The 17,992-nt window shown below is 46.6% G+C and overlaps 1 protein-coding gene across 1 annotated transcript in view; it reads left to right on the top strand.

Annotated features, from left to right (window-relative positions):
• Window positions 1-17,790, top strand: part of B3GALNT2 (beta-1,3-N-acetylgalactosaminyltransferase 2) — a 453,609-nt gene extending 435,819 nt beyond the window's left edge. The window contains exons 10-12 of the mRNA XM_053711078.1: window positions 3,128-3,287; window positions 15,601-15,657; window positions 17,312-17,790. Of these exons, the coding sequence (XP_053567053.1) occupies window positions 3,128-3,287; window positions 15,601-15,657; window positions 17,312-17,446 (352 nt within the window). The 3' untranslated portion in view covers window positions 17,447-17,790. The remainder of the gene's footprint in view (window positions 1-3,127; window positions 3,288-15,600; window positions 15,658-17,311) is intronic.
• The last annotated feature ends 202 nt before the right edge of the window (window positions 17,791-17,992 follow it).

Raw genomic sequence — 17,992 nt, 5'->3', positions numbered from 1 at the left:
GAACCTCCTCATAATAAACACAGGAATGTTTTAACCAGGAATGGTTAGACTAACTTTATTTATTAAAAAGGCACCTTTATACCACCAATGGCCGGGGCACTCGCCACCTCCTAGGACCCAGACTATAGAAACCGCTACGTCTCCTGTGCCACAGATCAGCAGGAAGGATAGTCACACCCAGTCACATGGAATGCCTGGTAGGACAGCCCCTGCACTAGGGAAAAACACGCCAAAAAATGGCCGCACAAAGTTTCCGCAAGTAACCTGAAAGTTCCACACATTGCCAGAGCCTCATCTCGCACATAACCCAGCAATGGCACAATAAACAATATCATGTATAAACCCCCCTGTTCAAAAATCCCCCTTCCAGGAATATTAACCCTTAATTCTGTAAAGATAAAAAGGCGCCACACTGTGACCCTGTATTCTATGTTATCATTATTAATAAAAAAATGAAACGATCTTACCAGAATCTACGCCGTGGAACAGGAACACGGCCCTTCAAGTGTGACAGGTTAGTAGCCTCGCTCCTGACATGGACTTGAGTGAAGAAAGCAGGCAGCAAAACTCGTCAACGCTGATTGCTTATGGAGCTGTTAATATGAGTCTGGATGGTTTCGCAGAAAGACTCTCCCTGCATCTCCGGACTCTAACTTTCGCCCAGGCTCTCACTGAAAGGCTACATATACAGGTATTTCAGCACTCTAGCACGGTGTTGCAAGTCACCCATGGGCCACTGCCTAAGCCCAAAAATCCATACAAAGAATAGCAAGCGGGTGACAGCAAATTCCAATATATATTTATTCAAAAAAGACAAAAAAGGGCTGACAGGACTACTTAAAACTCCAGTCCCACTGCGAAGAGAACTACCCTCCATAAGAGACTACTCCGGCACTCCTCTGCCATCCTCCTGTGACGAAAGGCAAAGAATGACTGGGGGATGAGGGAAGTGGGGGAGGTATTTAAGCCTTTTGTTTTTGCCTCCTCCTGGTGGCCAGGTTCTTAATTCCCAATAGTAATGAATGAAGCTGTGGACTCTTGGCTTGGAGATTGAACAACTGTGGTCTTGCCGAAATGGAAAAGGCAAAAGTTCTCAGACATAGAGGATTTTCTGATTCTGTGATTGAGGCTAGTAAGCCTGTGATGAGGAAAATGTATCATAAGGACTTGGTGTGTGGATAAGGTTTTTTCTTGGCATACTTTTATGATTCTTATAATTTTGCAGTTTCTACCGGATGGTCTGGATAAGTGCCTATCTGCCATTTCTTTGAGAAATTGTTGTTCCTTCTTTTTGTCATAATCCTAAGAATTCTTCAGAGAGGATTATTCACAATTTGAATGTTGTTAAGGCCTTGTTGCTACTAAGGATTTCAGACAAACTTCTAGTTTGTTTGTTCATTTTTCAGGTTTTAACAGAGGGCAGAAAGCTACTGCTATTTCCTTGGCTTCCTGGTTGAAACTCTTGATTCACCAAGCTTACATGGAGGTGGGACAATCTCCATTTAAAAGGATTACTGCTCATTCTACCAGGTCAGTTGCTAATTCTTGGGCTTTTAATCATGAGGCATCATTTACTTTTAGTAAATTGGACCTTTATGTTTTTGCTTCTTCTGAGGCAACCTTTAGTACGAATGTCCTTCGGGCAGTGGTCTAAGCTTAATGTTTTTTGCTTGTGGGTAATTTTTTTTAAGTGCATAAAAAACTTTTTTTTTTAGTTCAGTTTGGGTTGTGGATTTTTGAGAAAAAAAGATGTTGTTTTTAGGCTGCCCTTATATTTTATTACTCGTGGACTCATAGCTTTGGTATTTTTTCCCAGGAGTAATAGATCATGGACTATTACCACCTGTATTATTATTAACAGGTATTTGTAGAGCGCCAACAGATTCCACAGCGCTATAAACATAGTTGGTATACAGGATAACATTTATAGGGATCAAATGGGTAGAGGGCCCTTCCGATAGTTGCACTGTTGTAGTCGGCTATTATGAAGCAAAAAAATAATTTGCTTACCTGATCAGATCATTTCTTTCATTGTGGTGAGATTCCACAAGACCCAACCCTGTTTTGTTTTTTTGTTGTTGGTTTATTTATTTTTTCTTGCATTTCTTTTTCCCCTACTCCTACTTTTTTTCTCTTATTACTTTTGCTTCACTATACTTTAGACTGAGGTGCCAGTGTGGTGGGAGGGGTTTTATAGAGCTCTTGGGGTTTGGGAATGTTTGCCTATTTATAGTTGCAGGGAAGACTAATTCCCAGGAGTAATGAATCTGGACTCTCACCACCATGAAAGAAATTAATTTATCAGGTAAGCATAAATGATGTTTTTTATGTCCTTGGAGCTGCCAAGTGACAATCTCTTGGCAGTAACTGCAAGTCTTATTTTATTAATGACAGGTTCATAGATTCTTATTTCATTGAGTTAATAAAAATGCAGGTATCTAAATGAATAGGAGAACTGCATTAGCGTAAAATTTATTTTGTGAATTTCTTTATAGGATATTTTTGGTGCAGGTTATTTTATGTCTGTTTTCTTTTTATTTATTAATTTTAACCTAGGCAAGGGAGTTTTCGACAATAGTAGATGCGCGCATGACTTGTCAAAATAGGTTATTCCTCTGAGAAATCAAAATTCTGTGTACTTTTTTTCTTATATTTGTATGGTTGGATATTGTATTCCTATTCATTAGTGTTAAAAAAAATATTTTATAATATTTAAATAATGTATTAAATATGATAGGTAAAAAATCCTTTCTTTTTTTTTAAGGAAGGTGAATTCATACTGAATGTTGATCCATAAAGTATGTCTTTGCAATAGGCAGGAAATAGTGGTTCTCAAACTGTTATTAATCGTGTGTGCTATATAATATGACACCATTTTTTTTTTATTTACTTAAAGCAATATTTTCCCAAATTTGTATGTTTCTACAAACTAAAAAGCATTGACATTTACGTGGCAAATGTTTAAAAACTGTTTTATCACCTGAATGTAAAAATGGAGTAGCAGCGAAAGGGTTAATTAAACATTTGTGACTGATTATACATTGAGTTTAATGTCCTTTAAAATCAAATGATGATGTGGTCTTAAGAGTAATTACAAGTCCATTTTGACAAATTCATACATTTCCAGTTTCAGGTTGAATTGGGCAGTTGATCGGACTGGGAAGTGGCAAGAACTGGAGTACCTCAGTCCAGCATACCCAGCCTTTGCCTGTGGGTCTGGATATGTTATTTCAAAAGATATTGTTCAGTGGCTGGCAAGCAATTCCGATAAACTGAAGACTTACCAGGTAAATAATATATAACTTCTGTTGTAATGATGTAGTACTATTTAATAGGTATGTGCATTTGGGGACTCGTTTTCTAAAAAAAATGCCAATTATAGCCGGATTTACTGTATATCCCCGCCGATAAGACACCTTTTTTTTTTTTGCCTGGCCCAGGCAGATACAGCAGAATAATTTTTGCCCAGCACACGGTTGATTAATCAATTTCGGTTGCATCCTCCCCCCCCACGTAATGCTCACGCTCTAGCATGCTACGCAGTTTGAATTTACCCCGCTCACCGTTCAGCTGTGGCCGCAAAGAGAGAGTTACGAGGCTGGCTTCAAACGTCGCGTCGCAGAGTATGCAGAGAAGCATGGAAACCACAGTGCAGAGAGATATTTTTTTGTTTCCAAAAATGTTGTGAGAGACTGGAGAAAGAAAAAAGAAATTCTCCGGAAAATGCCGAAAACAAAACGGGCCCAGCGCTCCACCGTCCCACCCCACTAGAACCTGGAAAAAGACTTGTATAAATGGGTATGTGACTTGCGCTCCAGGGGCCTTGTTGTGACACGTTTGACTATACGAACCAAAGCTTTAAGACTTTCTAAAGACACTGGTAAATATGGTGCCAACCTCCCCGTTTTCCATGCCTCTGCTGGGTGGTGTAGCAGGTTTATGAACAGATGCAATCTGGTCTTGTGCCAGAGAACACACATAGCCCAAAAGTTGCCCATAGATTTGAAGTATAAAGTGCATAACTTCCATAATTTTATACGTTGTGAGCTTAAAAGGTGTACGTTTGAACTGGCCATGAAAAGCAACACTTTTACCGTTGTCTTGTCAAGCATGGCAGATGGGACAAAGCTTATGCCAATGGTTATTTTTAAAAGAAAAACCATGCCAAAGGAGCAAGTTAAGTGGCAAGTTAAGTACCCCTGATACTTATCCCTTGGAAACCTGTCCTCTCCCGTGGAGAGAACGTAGGGTACCTTTGGGGTATTGGTCACTGCCGCTACTTACAAGGGGCCCTTCACTCTCCATACCATGTGGGATAGAACAGGGGTCTCTGGAGTAGGTGGGTGAAAACCAAGGCAAGTTAGGTACCCCTGACATCCATGACCCAAAGGCGGCCCTCGAGTGTAGGGGAGTGCTGCCGGGATGGGGACGGACAGAGGGCGATCACCTGAGGTGGAGAGATGGGTCGGAGAGGGGCCCCCTTAAGGAGATCCCCCTGTGCTGACCTGCTACCCCCACAGGCGGATGCCCCCGCAATGCCACCCCCGTCCTTGAAGAAACACTCGCCCTCAAGCTCCAAAGTTCCCTCCCTGACACTTCCTTTAGCTCTCCGGGGGAAACCCAAGGCAAGCTAGGTACCCCTGACTTTCATGATCCAAAGGTGAGGGATTGTGCACGTACCCCTTTTGCCAAGCCAGAATTCCAAGAGGTCGGTATAATTGTAGACCACCCCCCACCCCCCAGAAAGGCCCCCTAACATATTGCCTACAAGCTCGAGGCACCCTCTGAGATTTTTTGAAACCCAGATTTCAGTACTCTAAGGCACCCCCTGGTGTTCCTTGCAAGCCAGAGAGGAGTTCCGCAAGTGTGGGCACGGCCCCCCTCTCCCTCCCAGTACGTCCGGTCATTGTTCCCCTGACTTGCGGAACTCATTGCCGGGCAACCTATGGGTTTATTGATTCTGATTGAGTCTGAGTTCCATAACATTGGCTGAATGTCATAGGTTCTCCACTCTGGTTCAAAGGAGCAAGAATTTCCTGAGGTCTCTCTCCATGTCTCAGGGCTACCTATTATTACTTTGGTTCCCCCCTTGGGCTTCGTGGTGAAGCCATTGAGTGTTACCCTGTGAGGCGCTCTTTACTTGATCGATCTTGCCACCACTGCCCCAGCCAGGGAGGGCCCTGAGGTCGGTGTGTCCCTTATGGGGGCCGCATATATATGACTTTAAGGGTTCCCTCTTGCGGCTTTGAGCATGACCTTTGCTGGCCCAGGCCTGCCTCTTTTTGCATTCCCGGTTTTAGGTTGGGCGAGTTGTGCCTAATTTAAGCGAGTTTTCTGTGCCCTGGACCCCTACCCCAGGCAGCCCGCTGTGAGTAGTTCCACCAGCATGGACCAGTAAGAGGGGCGTCCCTTTCCTGTCTCCCCATGCTGGGCTACCATTCTGAGCCACCCTTGTTCCCCTCTGTATGCTGCTCATCCTGAGAGGCCACCCCCGGGAGATGGCTGTGGACCCCTTTTAAGCCTTTAGGACCCAAGACAGGTCCTGCAGGACTCATTCCTCTGCCTGCTCTCCAAAATGGTGGATGGGTCGGGGAGGGTGCTGTGGGTGCTGGCTCATGGTCCTTGCTGGGCTTGCAGAGAGAGGAAGTGGGCCCCCATCCCTCCTGCATCCCTCCAATGAAGCCTTTGGTGGGGCTAACTGTTTGATCCATCCAGTAGCATAGTTAGTACGCGTGGTCGGTACAGTGAAACTGCGAATGGCTCATGAAATCAGTTAAGGTTCCTTTGATTGCTCCAACCGTTCCTTTGGATAACTTTGGTAATTCTAGAGCAAATGTATGCCAATGAGCGCTGACCCCGAGGGATCTTTACATCGGGGATCCTGGCCTCTTTGGTAACTCTAGATAACCTTGGTTCTTGGATCGGCCATGCTGAGGTTGGCGACGGCGCTGGTGGGGCACTGAGAAGCGGTTATTCTAGAGCTAATACTTGCCGACAAGCGCTAACCCTGAGGGATCTTTACATCGGGGATCCCGGCCTTTTTGGTAACTCCTATAATAACCTCGGTTCTTGGATCGGCCCTGCCGGGGTTGGCGACGGCCCTGGTGGAGCACCAGAGATTATGATCAAACTTGACTTTCTAGAATTGTCGTAACAAGATTTTCTGTAGGGGAACCTGCGGAAGGATCATTAACGTTGCAGGGTGACCCGAGAGTGCCTACAAGGAAGGGGATGGAGGTGGGACGGCGGCCTTAGGTGGAGAGACGGGTCAGAGAGGGGGCCCCCTGCGCAGGCCTGCTCCCCCCCAAAGGCGGCCGCTCTTTGTCGATTCCCTGCCCTTGGAGAAGCGCTCCAAAGCAAAAGAGAACCGTCCCGCCCGCCTGCCACCGGGGGGGAACAGAGGCTGCGTAAGTGAGGTGGCCCATGAGTGCAGGAGAGTGCCTACCGGGACGGGGATGGAGGTGGGACAACTACCTGAGGTGGAGAGGGGACCCCCGAAAGGGGATCCCCTGCGCCGGCCTGCTCCCCCCCCAAAGGCGGCCGCTCTTTGTCGATTCGCCGCCCTTGGAGAAGTGCTCCAAGGCAAAAGAGAACCGTTCCGCCTGCCACCGGGAGGGAACGGAGGCTGCGTAACCAAGGTGGCCCGTGAGTGCAGGAGAGTGCCTACTGGAACGGGAGTGGAGGTGGGACGGCCGCCTGAGGTGGTTAGACGGGTCGCAGAGGGGGCTTGAAAGGGGATCTCCTGCGCCGGCCTGCTTCCCCCTAAAGGCGACCGCTCTTTGTCGATTCCCCGCCCTTGGAGAAGTGCTGCAAGGCAAAGAGAACCATCCCGACCGCCTGCCACCGGAAGGGAACAGAGGTTGCCGTGAGGGCAGGAGAGTGTCTACTGGGACGGAGTAGAGTAGGGGCGGCCGCCGGAGGTGGAGAGACGGGGGCCCCAGATGGAGAAGCATTCCCCTGCAAAAGAGGAACATCTATACAGCCTGCCATCGGGGTGTGGCAGCGGTGTACCGGAGGTGTCCCGTGAGTGTAGGAGAGTGTCGACAGGACGGGGTTGGACAGGGGGGGCAGCTGCCTGAGGGGAAGAGATGGGGTCCTGCTTTCCCCCAAAGGTGGCCGTTCTTCAACTATTTCCCGCCCTGGAAGAAGCGCTCCAAAGCAAAAGAGAACAGTCGCGAGGCTGCGTAAGCAAGGTGGCCCGTGAGGGCAGTAGAGTGCCTATCGGGACGGGGTGGAGTAGGGGCTGCCGCCTGAGTTGTAGAAACAGGTCGAAAAAGGTGCCCCCGGAAGGCATACCGGAGGTGTCCCCTGAGCATTCAAGAGTGCCGACAGGATGGGCACATGGAGAGGGGGCGGCTGTTTGAGGGGGAGAGATGGGTCTGAGAGGGGGCCCCTGAAAGGTGATCCCCTGCAATGGCCTTCCCTCTCCACCGAAGGCACCTTCTTGATGACGCCACCATCCTTGTAGAAGTGCTCCTCTGGCGATTGAGGATTGTCCCGACTGCCTGCCACCGGGAGACAACGGAGGCAGTGTGACTGAGGCAGCCCGAAACCATAGGGGAGTGCCGACAGGATGGGTATGGAGAGAGGGCTGGCTGTCTGAGGGGGAGAGATGGGTCTGAGAGGGGGCAACCGGAGCTGGGACAAGGAGACCGCTCCATTGCAATTTACTGTAGACAGGATGAGGGAGTTACGTTAGAGATCCCTTTAAACTGGATCAGGATGGTCAATGGAGCAAAGCCACTAGGGGGCACCACTTCTAGCAGATTAGGGGCTTTCCATATCCCTCCCTCCCGGGGACCCGCGTACCGAGCGGCGGGTCAGCCAGATGCTCTGGGGCTGGGCGGCGCTCCCTTCCGTTTCCTTCCACCTGGAGGGGCGGGGATTCTCCCTCTCCCACCCGGGGACCCATGTACCGAGCAGCGGGTCAGCCGGATGCTCTGGGGCCGAGGGGCACTCCCTCCCGTTTCCGTCCACCTGGAGGCGGCGGGGGTTCTCCCTCCCGGGGACCTGCGTACCGAGCGGTGGGTAAGCCGGATGCTCTGGGGCGGAGGGACGCTCCCTCCTGTTTCCTTCCACCTGGAGGCACTGGCAGGGGTTCTCCCTCCCGGGGACCTGTGTACCAAGCGGCAGGTCAGCTGGATGCTCTGGGGCTGAGGGGTGCTCCCTCCCGTTTCGCTCCACCTGGAGGCGCTGGCGGGGGTTCTCCCTCTCCCTCCCGGGGAACCACGTACTGAGCAGCGGGTCAGCCGGATGCACTGGGGCTGGGTGGTGCCCCCTCCCGTTTCTCTCCACCTGGAGGCGGCGGCAGCGGCAGGGCTTCTCCCTCTCCCTCCCGGGGATTCGCGTACCAAGCGGCGGGTCAGCCGCATGCTCTGGGGCCGAGGGGTGCTCCCTCCCATTTCCCTCCACCTGGAGGCGCTGGCGGTGGTTCTCCCTCTCCCGGGGAGCCGCGTACCGAGCGGCGGGTCAGCCAAATGCTCTGGGGCTGGGCGGCGCTCCCTCCCATTTCCTTCCACCTAGAGGCACTGGCGGGGGTTCTCCCTCCCGGGGACCCGCATACCGAGCAGCGGGTCAGCCGGATGCTCGGGGCTGAGGGACGCTCCCTCCCGTTTCCCTCCACCTGGAGGCGCTGGCAGGGGTTCTCCCTCCCGGGGACCCACATACCGAGCGGCGGGTCAGCCGGATGCTCGGGGCTGAGGGACGCTCCCTCCCGTTTCCCTCCACCTGGAGGTAGTGGGGGTTCTCCCTCTTGGGGACCCGCGTACCGAGCAGTGGGTTAGCCAGATGCTCTGGGGCCAGGCGGCACTCCCTCCCGTTTCCGTAAACCTGGAGGCGCTGGCGGGGGATCTCCCTCTCGGTGCCACGCGTACCGAGCGGCGGGTCAGCCGGATGCTCTGGGGCCGAGGGATGCTCTCTTCCGTTTCCCTCCACCTGGAGGCGCTGGTGGTAGGGGTTCTCCCTCTCCCTCCCGGGGACCCGCATACCGAGCGGTGGTTTAGCCAGATGCTCTGGGGCCGAGGGGAGCTCCCTCCTGTTTCCCTCCACCTGGAGGCGGCAGGGGTTCTCCCTCTTCCTCCCAGGGACCCGCGTACCGAGCGGCGGGTCAGCTGGATGCTCTGGGGCCGGGCGGCGCTCCCTCCCGTTTCCGTCCACCTGGAGGCAGCGGCGGTACTCCCTCTCCCTCCCGGGGACCCGCGTACCGAGCGGCATGTCAGCCGGATGCTCTGGGGCCGAGAGGCATTCCCTCCACCTGGAGGTGGAGGTTCTCCCTCTCGGGGACCCTCGTACCGAGCGGTGGGTCAGCCGGGTGCTCCCTCCCGTTTCCCCCCACCTGGAGGCGCTGGCAGGGGTTCTCCCTCTCCCTCCCAGGGACCCGCATACCGAGCGGCGGGTCAGCGGGATGCTCGAGGGGCGCTCCCTCCTGTTTCCCTCTACCTGGAGGCGGCGGCAGCGGGGTTTCTCCCTCTCCCTCGCGGGGATCCGCGTACCGAGCGGCGGGTCAGCTGCATGCTCTGGGGCCGAGGGGTGCTCCCTCCCGTTTCCCTCCACCTGGAGCTGTGGCGGCAGCAGGGCTTCTCTCTCTTGGGGATCCGCGTACCGAGTGGTGGGTCAGCAGCATGCCCTGGGGCCGAGGGGCGCTGCGCAGAGTGTGTCTCATGTCAGCCTTTGTGCGTAAACCGGGGCAAGTTTTCGACCCCTGACCCAAAGTTTAGGGATTGTGCACGTACCCCTTTTGCCAAGCCAGAGTTCCAAAAAGTCGGTATAATTGTAGTCCGGGCCCCCCCTAACATATTGCCTACAAGCTCGAGGCACCATCGAGGAGATTTTTTGAAACACAGATTTCAGTACTCTAGGGTGCCCCCTGATGTTCCTTGCAAGCCAGAGATGAGTTCCGCAAGTGTGGACAGGGCCCCCCTCTCCCTCCCGGTTTGTCTGGTCATTGTTCCCCTGGCTTGTAGAACTCATTACCGTGTAACCTATGTGAGTCCCCCCCAGGACCTCAAGACAATGCTGGCCAGAAAGGAGTTCCAGGAGTGTGGGAACGGTCCCCCCCCCCGCAATTCTGGGCATTGTTCCCCTGCCTTGACCTCCAGACCTCTTAAGCGATGGTATGGTGCAAGCGCCCATAAGGCCGAGCACGAGTTCCGCCGTCCCGGTTGTCAAGCACAGTGACGGGTCCCGGTTTATGAGCGCAGTGCCGGACAAGGGATCCTCCCCTTGTCCGGACGCGTATTTTGGTGCTCTATAGGGCGTCCCCTGGAGCTCCATGCTGGCCAGGGAGGAGTTCCAGGAGAGTGCGCGGGCTGCCCCCTCTGCCCCCTCTCCCCCCCCCCCCCCCCCGGTGCGTCCGGTCAATGTTCCCAGGGGTCATGGAGCCAATTGTCGGTTAAGCAGGAGCCCCACGGTCCCGCGCTCGAAATAGGTTCGCTCCTCAGGGTGTTTCTAATGACAGCCTTTGCGCGCGTTTCCAAGTGACCCCCCGGAGTAGACGAGGGGACACATATTTCGGTGCTCTATAGGGCGTTCCGTGGAGCTCCATGCTGGCCAGGAAGGAGTTCCAGGAGAGTATGTGGGTGGCCCCCTCTCCCCACTGGTGCGTCTGGTCAATGCGTCTGGTCATGGAGACATTGTCGGTTAACTTGTGTGCGAGTCACCCCTGGACCTCCAGACCTCTCAAGTGATGGTATTTTGCTCGCCCCCTTGAGGCCGAGCAGGAGCCCCGCGGTCCCGGGCTTTAAATGGAATCGCTCCTCGGGGTGTTTCTCATGCCAGCCATTGCGCGTTTTTCCAAGGGATCCTCCGGAGTAGACGAGCAGACGCGTATTTCAGTGCTCTATAGGGCGTTCCCTGGAGCTCCATGCTGGCCAGGGAGGAGTTCCAGGAGAGTGCACGGCGGCCCCCTCTCCCTCCCCCCGTTGCATCTGGTTAATGTTCTCCCCACTGGTGCGTCTGGTCAATGCGTCTGGTCATGGAGACATTGTCTGTTAACTTGTGTGCGAGTCACCCCTGGACCTCCAGACCTCTCAAGTGATGGTATTTTGCTCGCCCCCTTGAGGCTGAGCAGGAGCCCCGCAGTCCCGCGCTCGAAATGGGTTCGCTCCTCAGGGTGTTTCTCATGCCATCCTTTGTGCGTGTTTGCAAGGGACCCTCCGGAGTAGACGAGCGGACGCGTATTTCGGTGCTCTATAGGGCGTCCCCTGGAGCTCCATGCTGGCCAGGGAGGAGCTCCAGGAGAGTGCGCGGGCGGCCCCCTCTCCCTCCCGCTGCATCCGGTCAATGTTCCCAGGGCTCATAGAGCTAATTGTCCGTTAACTTGTGTGAGTCCCCCCTGGACCTCCAAGAGAGTGTGTTGGCGGCCCCTTCTCCCGGGTTCATGGAGCTCCTTGTTGGGCCACTTGTGCGAGCCCTCCCCTGGACCTCCAGACCTCTTCAGCAATGGTATGGTGCGCAGTTCTGCGGTCCCACTAGCAAAATCAAGAAAAGGAGGTTAGTGTGTAACTTTCTACCTGTTGCGATCTATCTACGAGGTGCGAACTATCTACCTATTACGACTTATCTAGGTGGTGCGACCTATCTATAGGTGCGTCTTGGAAGCGAGTATATACGGTATGTGTCAAAGTGCAACACACAAAGATCTGTGCAAATATAGATCTTTGTTTGTTGCACTAAAATTAGAATAAATCTGACTCCAAAAAGAGCTGAATTCCGCTACCTGCGGCCATATTTGGCAATTGTTTATAAAACAAATAGTGCCTACTATTTAAAACATAGGTAGCGATATATAAAAAAAACATAGATAAAAATGCCATAAAACATGAAATACATCACTGAAACAAGTTTTGTCTAACAGTGTATTTATGTTCGTATATTTTCTGGTGGATAATTCTTGTACTGAATCATATCACTTCTTAATGGAGATATGGGACTCATTTTGTTTGGAAATTGGAAAATAAAACAAATAAACCTTTTTATTATTTTTTTTTAATGAATTTTGGCTACATTTATCTTAGTTCTTTGTAAGGTTAGGCACTGATGTTGGACAAGAAGGTCTGGCACGCAATCTGCATTCCAATTCATTCTAAAGGTATTTGGAAGGGGTCAAGGACTACTCAAGTTCCTCTACACCCATCTTGTCAAACCATGTCTTCACGAAACCACGTGGATCAGGAAATGATCTTCCTCAAACTGTTGCCTCAATGTTGGAAGCGCCTAATTGTCTAAAATGTATTTGTATTTTGTAGCATTAATATGACCCTTCAGTGGAACTAAGGATGCTAGCCCAGGTCCTAAAAAACTACCCCAGATCATTATCCCCTCCTCCAACAAATTTTAAAATAGGATTTATCTATTCTGGTAGCGTTCTCCTGGCATCTGGCATACACCACACCCAGATTCTTCCCTTAGATTGCCTGATCCTGCGCGCAGTGTCCTCTTCATACGATCACCGCCGTACACTGAAGTTGAATGCAAGGTACCCGTTTAAAAATGGCGTACCTTGCATTCCTATTGGCTGACTTGATGATTCAAATTCAAATCAGCCAATAGGATGAGAGCTACTGAAATCCTATTGGCTGTTCAAATCAGCCAATAGGATTTTAGTAGCTCTCATCCTATTGGCTGATTTGAATTTGAAGAATCAAATCAGCCAATAGGAATGCAAGGTACGCCATTTTTAAACGGTACCTTGCATTCAACTTCAGTGTACAGCGGTGATCGTATGAAGAGGACGCTTCGCGCAGGCTGTCATCGCCAGTCCTGGATAGCTTCGCTCCGCGCTGCCGGGGTGAAGATAGAAGATGCCCGAGCGATGGGTGGAGATCGATGTCTGGACTTCAGGAATCATGAGTAGATTTTATGGGGTTAGTGTTAGTTGGTGGGATTTTTATGTTTTTTGGTGTTTTTGTTTTTTAGATTAGGATTTTTTGGGCACTGTAAAAGAGCTGAATGCCCTTTAGGGGCAATGGGTAGCTTAGGTTTTATTTAGACTTAGGTTTTTTTTTTATTTTGGGGGGTTTTACTGTTGGGGAGACTTTGTATTTTGTTTTCTAGGTAAAAGACCTGTTTAACTTAGGGCAATGCCCTACAAAAGGCCCTTTTAAGGGCTATTGGTAGCTTATTGTAGGTTAGGGGGTGTTTTTATTTTGGGGGGCTTTTTTATTTTTATAGGGCTATTAGATTAGGTGTAATTGTTTTTATTTTTGATCATTTCGTTTATTATTTTTTGTAAGCTTAGAGTTTTTAATTTTTTTCGTAGTGTTCAGTTTTTTAAAATTTGTAATTTATGTTTTTTATTTTTTGTAGTCAGGTTTTTTTAAAATTGTAATTTAGGAATTTTAATTGGTAGTTTTTTTTAATTTTATTAGAATAGTTATGTTAGGTTAATTTATAGTTTAATAGGTAAGTTTTTATTTATTTTAAGATAGCTATATTGTAACTTTAAGTTTAAAGTTAGGGTGGTGTTAGATTTAGGGGTTAATGGTTTAATTTAGTGTTTTGTGATGTGGGGGGATGGCTGTTTAGGGGTTAATAGGTTTAGTTTATTAGTTACAATGTGGGGGGCTGGCGGTTTAAGGGTTAATAGGTTTATTTAATGTCGAGGAGCAGTGTATTAGGGGTCACTAGATTTATTTAGTGTTGACTATGTGGGTGTGCGCGCGGAATAGGGGTTAATAGGTCGTTTTTGGGTTTTGTAACATTTTAGTTATGAGTTTTGTGAAACATTTTTGTTTTGCAAAATCCATAACTACTGGTCTCAGATGGCGGAATGGCTCATGTCGATATAGGCTGTAACGCAAGCATTTTAGCCGGACCGCACAACCTGTAATACTGCGCTATGGAAAATCCTGCACTCATTTTTTTTGAGTACAGGCTAAAATGCTTATGGTATATCTATACCACCGCGACTCATAATATGCGTTACCGGCCATTCCGGCACACCGGCCAATTTTTCATTGGTAATAGCTGTACCGCACTGTAACGCAAAACTCGTAATCTAGGCCAATGTGCGCATGCTTGTAATTATGTAATCGCATTCCACACATTCTTTTGAAAAATGTGGAGTGCAATTACGTAATTGTGCGCATGCGCACTTGGAGGTAACAAATCTCGATGCAGTAGAACATTTTGACAGAACACTTGCGGGAGGGAAGGAGGCAGAGGTGCCCTACGCTACAGAAAAAGTTTTCCGGGGAGAGGGAGGGATAGGAACTAGCTACATTGCGGAAAAGGGGAATTGGAAGTGGGCGGGGCATCCTCACTAATGATCGCGGGGAGAGGGGATTTAGGGGTCACCACTACAGAATATTTTTTTTTAAATAAATAAAAAAACATAATCTGGGTACTGACAGGCAGATTAAATAAATACAATCCAACAGCACAATTTTTGTCTCCACTTGGCTATATATATATATATATATATTTTTTTTTACATAAAGGTCAAAGTCATCACGGCGACGCTTCGGGCTCCAAACCCTTACTCAGCTGTACCTCAGATGGTCGCCACTAGTGGGAGGGGGGGAGAGTTAAAGAGTTGTTTGGAGAGATCAGGGAGGTGGGATGGTTGAGGGGGGATCACTACATTTTTTTTTTCAATTTTTCTTTATTAGAACATCTTGTTTTGTACAATTATACATGGCAAGTTTACATGAGATCATGATACAAATGCCTTGAACAAAAAAAAAAAATAACAGAAAACATAAAGCATTATGTTCACTTAAGAAGTGAAAGGACACCTTGTCAATCCAAGGGTACAAAAAGACGAGGTTCTCCAGTTGATTAAGTGTCCGGTTATCAAACTGAACAAAGTAGTCGATATCATGTTCATGATTTTTAAACCAATTTTCTTGGAGTAGACAGATTTTTTTTTTATCTAGAAACCATAATGACGAATAAAATTACACTGCGTCAACTGGTAATATCTTATACATAATGGTCTACTGCATTTATTGCTTATATATTAATGAATAATCTGTCATCCATGGGGGAAAATGGGAGAAGGGACAAAAAATAAACTCTTATACCCCTCCTCCTAACACACTTTCACTTTGAGTTGTCTACTTAAAAGTATAAATAAATATATATATATATATATATATATATATATATATATATATATATATAGTTTTCATAGGTAAAAAGCTCTATTTCTGTTTAAGCGGAGTGATCGCATATATGCTAAAAATTCTCCAGCACTGTCTAAAACTCCTAGTAGCAAAGGGGTTAAAGAGACATTAAACTCAGATGTTAACTACTCATAATTAAACATTTTGTGTGGAATTACTAACTTATCCCAACCTTATATAAAAAAGGGATTTTTAGTACTATTTTGGCAAAAGCATGTAAGCTCAGCTGGCAGCATCAAGAGAATCTGTATGTTATGCACGTTGCATTAATTATAATGTACACAAGTACCAATGTTTCCATCCTATATCCGTAATGGGAAAAAAGTTGGGATCAATTATACCTCACCTACTTACCTTTTTCAGGTAAGTTATTCAGTTTAAAAAATATGCTTTTACATGACTCATGTTATCTAAATTCACCAGAAGTCTTTTTTTTTTTTTTCTTTTCTTTTTTTCTTTTTTTCTTTTTTTTTAGGGTGAAGATGTGAGCATGGGAATTTGGATGTCTGCAATTGGACCTAGACGATACCAGGTAAGTTAAAATAAGTATGTAACAATGCATGTGCCTTCTTCCTAGGGTGTGTATTGATTATAACTGATAAACGCACAAATCCAAAATCAGTTGAACAGAAGTGATAATTGTGCAACAATAGGTACCTCTAAGGAAGTATTTTGTTTTTGTATACTACTAGCAGTAAATCTGTAATAAACCCTACTAGGTTTACAATTTTTCATTGAAATAGAAAACACTTTCTGAAAAACCTTTGTCTTCTTAGAATCAAGAATTAACGCTAATTCCTCGTAAGATTAGTAGAAGGTTTTTGGCAAAATTTTGATTTTTTTTTCTTCATGAGAACCTGTTTTAAGAATAGGTTTGCTATAAAAAAAAGAGAGAATTTTCTTGAGAAACAATTCGAATACATTTTTAAATGCATTTTTTTAAAATAAATTTTTATTGAATGTCAACAGTTACAAAGCTAAAGAGTAGCATCATTAAAATTATACAAATTTAAGATGGTGTATTCCATTTAAAATTTAGATGCGGTAGAGCAAATTTCGGGACATATAGGGTCAGGCAGAAGTAACGCCCCTTTTTCATGAGCTACAAAGTAATATTCTTTTTTTTCTTTCCAAATGTCGAAAGAATGTGGTTGTGTTATGTTACATAATTATATGCTTATTTATTTTCTGTAAGATTCTAAGTCTGTAATAAAAGATTTGATAAAGCTCATGAAAAAGGGGCGTTACTTCTGCCTGACCCTCATCAGTGGAAGAGATGATGGATTAAGCATATTTTAACACTTATAAATAAAGAAAAATGTTCAATTTACAACTGATTAATCACACATGGTCCAAGATACATATAAGCAAAGAAGGAAATGATATATCCATAGTCTGTTCCACATTCTAAAGAGTAAATGAGCTACTTAGTAGAGGAGGAAGACAGGAGAAAATTAAAGAGACTTAGGTGGGGCGGTACGAGCCCCTTGCCCCAAAGTTTTATATAAGGTGTAACTAAAATGCACTTTTATTAAAGGGGCAGTCTACACCAGAATTTTTATTGTTTTAAAAGATAATCACTTTATTACCCATTCCCCAGTTTTGCATAACCAACACAGTTATAATAATATACTTTTAACCTCTGTGATTATCTTGTATCTAAGCCTCTGCAAACTGCCCCTTTATTTCAGTTCTTTTGACAGACTTGCAGTTTAGCCAATCAGTGCCTGCTCCCAGATAACTTCACGTGCACGAGCACAGTGTTATCTATACGAAATACGTGAACTAACACCCTCTAGTGGTGAAAAACTGTTAAAATGCATTCTGAAAAGAGGTGGCCTTCAAGGTCTAAGAAATTAGCATATGACCCTCCTAGGTTAAGCTTTCAACTAAGAATACCAAGAGAACAAAGCAAAATTGGTGATAAAAGTAAATTGGAATATTGTTTAAAATGACATGCCCTATCTGAATCATGAAAGTTTATTTTGGCCTAGACTGTCCCTTTAAATTGAACGCATAAAAATATTACATGTATTACAATATCCCTTTGAAAGTGTTTATTTCCCCATTCAGGTTTAAACTATAATTTAAAATGTTATTTATTGTATTAGGAAATATTAATACAGTAATTGTATAAAGTAATTGTCACTTTGTTAATGTGATTTTTTTTATTTTATTCATAACAGGACAATCATTGGCTTTGTGAGAAGAAGTGTGAAACGGGTATGCTATCTTCACCTCAGTATTCTCCCGAAGAACTAATGGAACTCTGGCAACAGAAAGTGCGATGCAGAAATCCTTGTGCATGTAAAGAAAGATGACCAAAGATACTACACATATTCAAATGTGACATTAGTGAGCAACAAATGAGCTTACAATCGACATTAAACATCTCTTGGTTTTGTGTAAAATTGTCCAACGCTCCCTAGGGAGGCTTAATAGCAAATACTTTAACGTGCAAATTAAAAGAGCTGGTTAGGGCATTTGCAGCATCATGTAAACCTAAATTTAATTTTTTTTAACTCTAGAGAGCGTAGGACAAAGGACACAAGGTGTTTAATGTCCCTCTAAGTTAATTCTGTATCAAAATCTTGAATGCTCCGAGTTGAAATCATTTTATACTGTACAAACTATCAGAACTATAATAAAGTTATTTTAAAAATTCCTCACAGCCTGCAATATTTTATTCCTGATTTAACAAAACTATATATTTTTTTAATTCCAGAAATAGAAATGTCTAGATTATTACTGAACATCCCTACCTTAAAGGGACATGAAACCCAACTTTCTCTTATATGATTCAGATAGAAGTAAACTGGAAATATGTTTTACATTGTTTGCTCTATTATCAATTTGCTTCATTCTCA

This window comes from Bombina bombina, chromosome 4, assembly GCF_027579735.1.
Source record: "Bombina bombina isolate aBomBom1 chromosome 4, aBomBom1.pri, whole genome shotgun sequence".
In the NCBI taxonomy this organism is placed as follows: Eukaryota; Metazoa; Chordata; class Amphibia; order Anura; family Bombinatoridae; genus Bombina; species Bombina bombina.
This window is presented reverse-complemented; position numbering and strand designations above follow the sequence as displayed.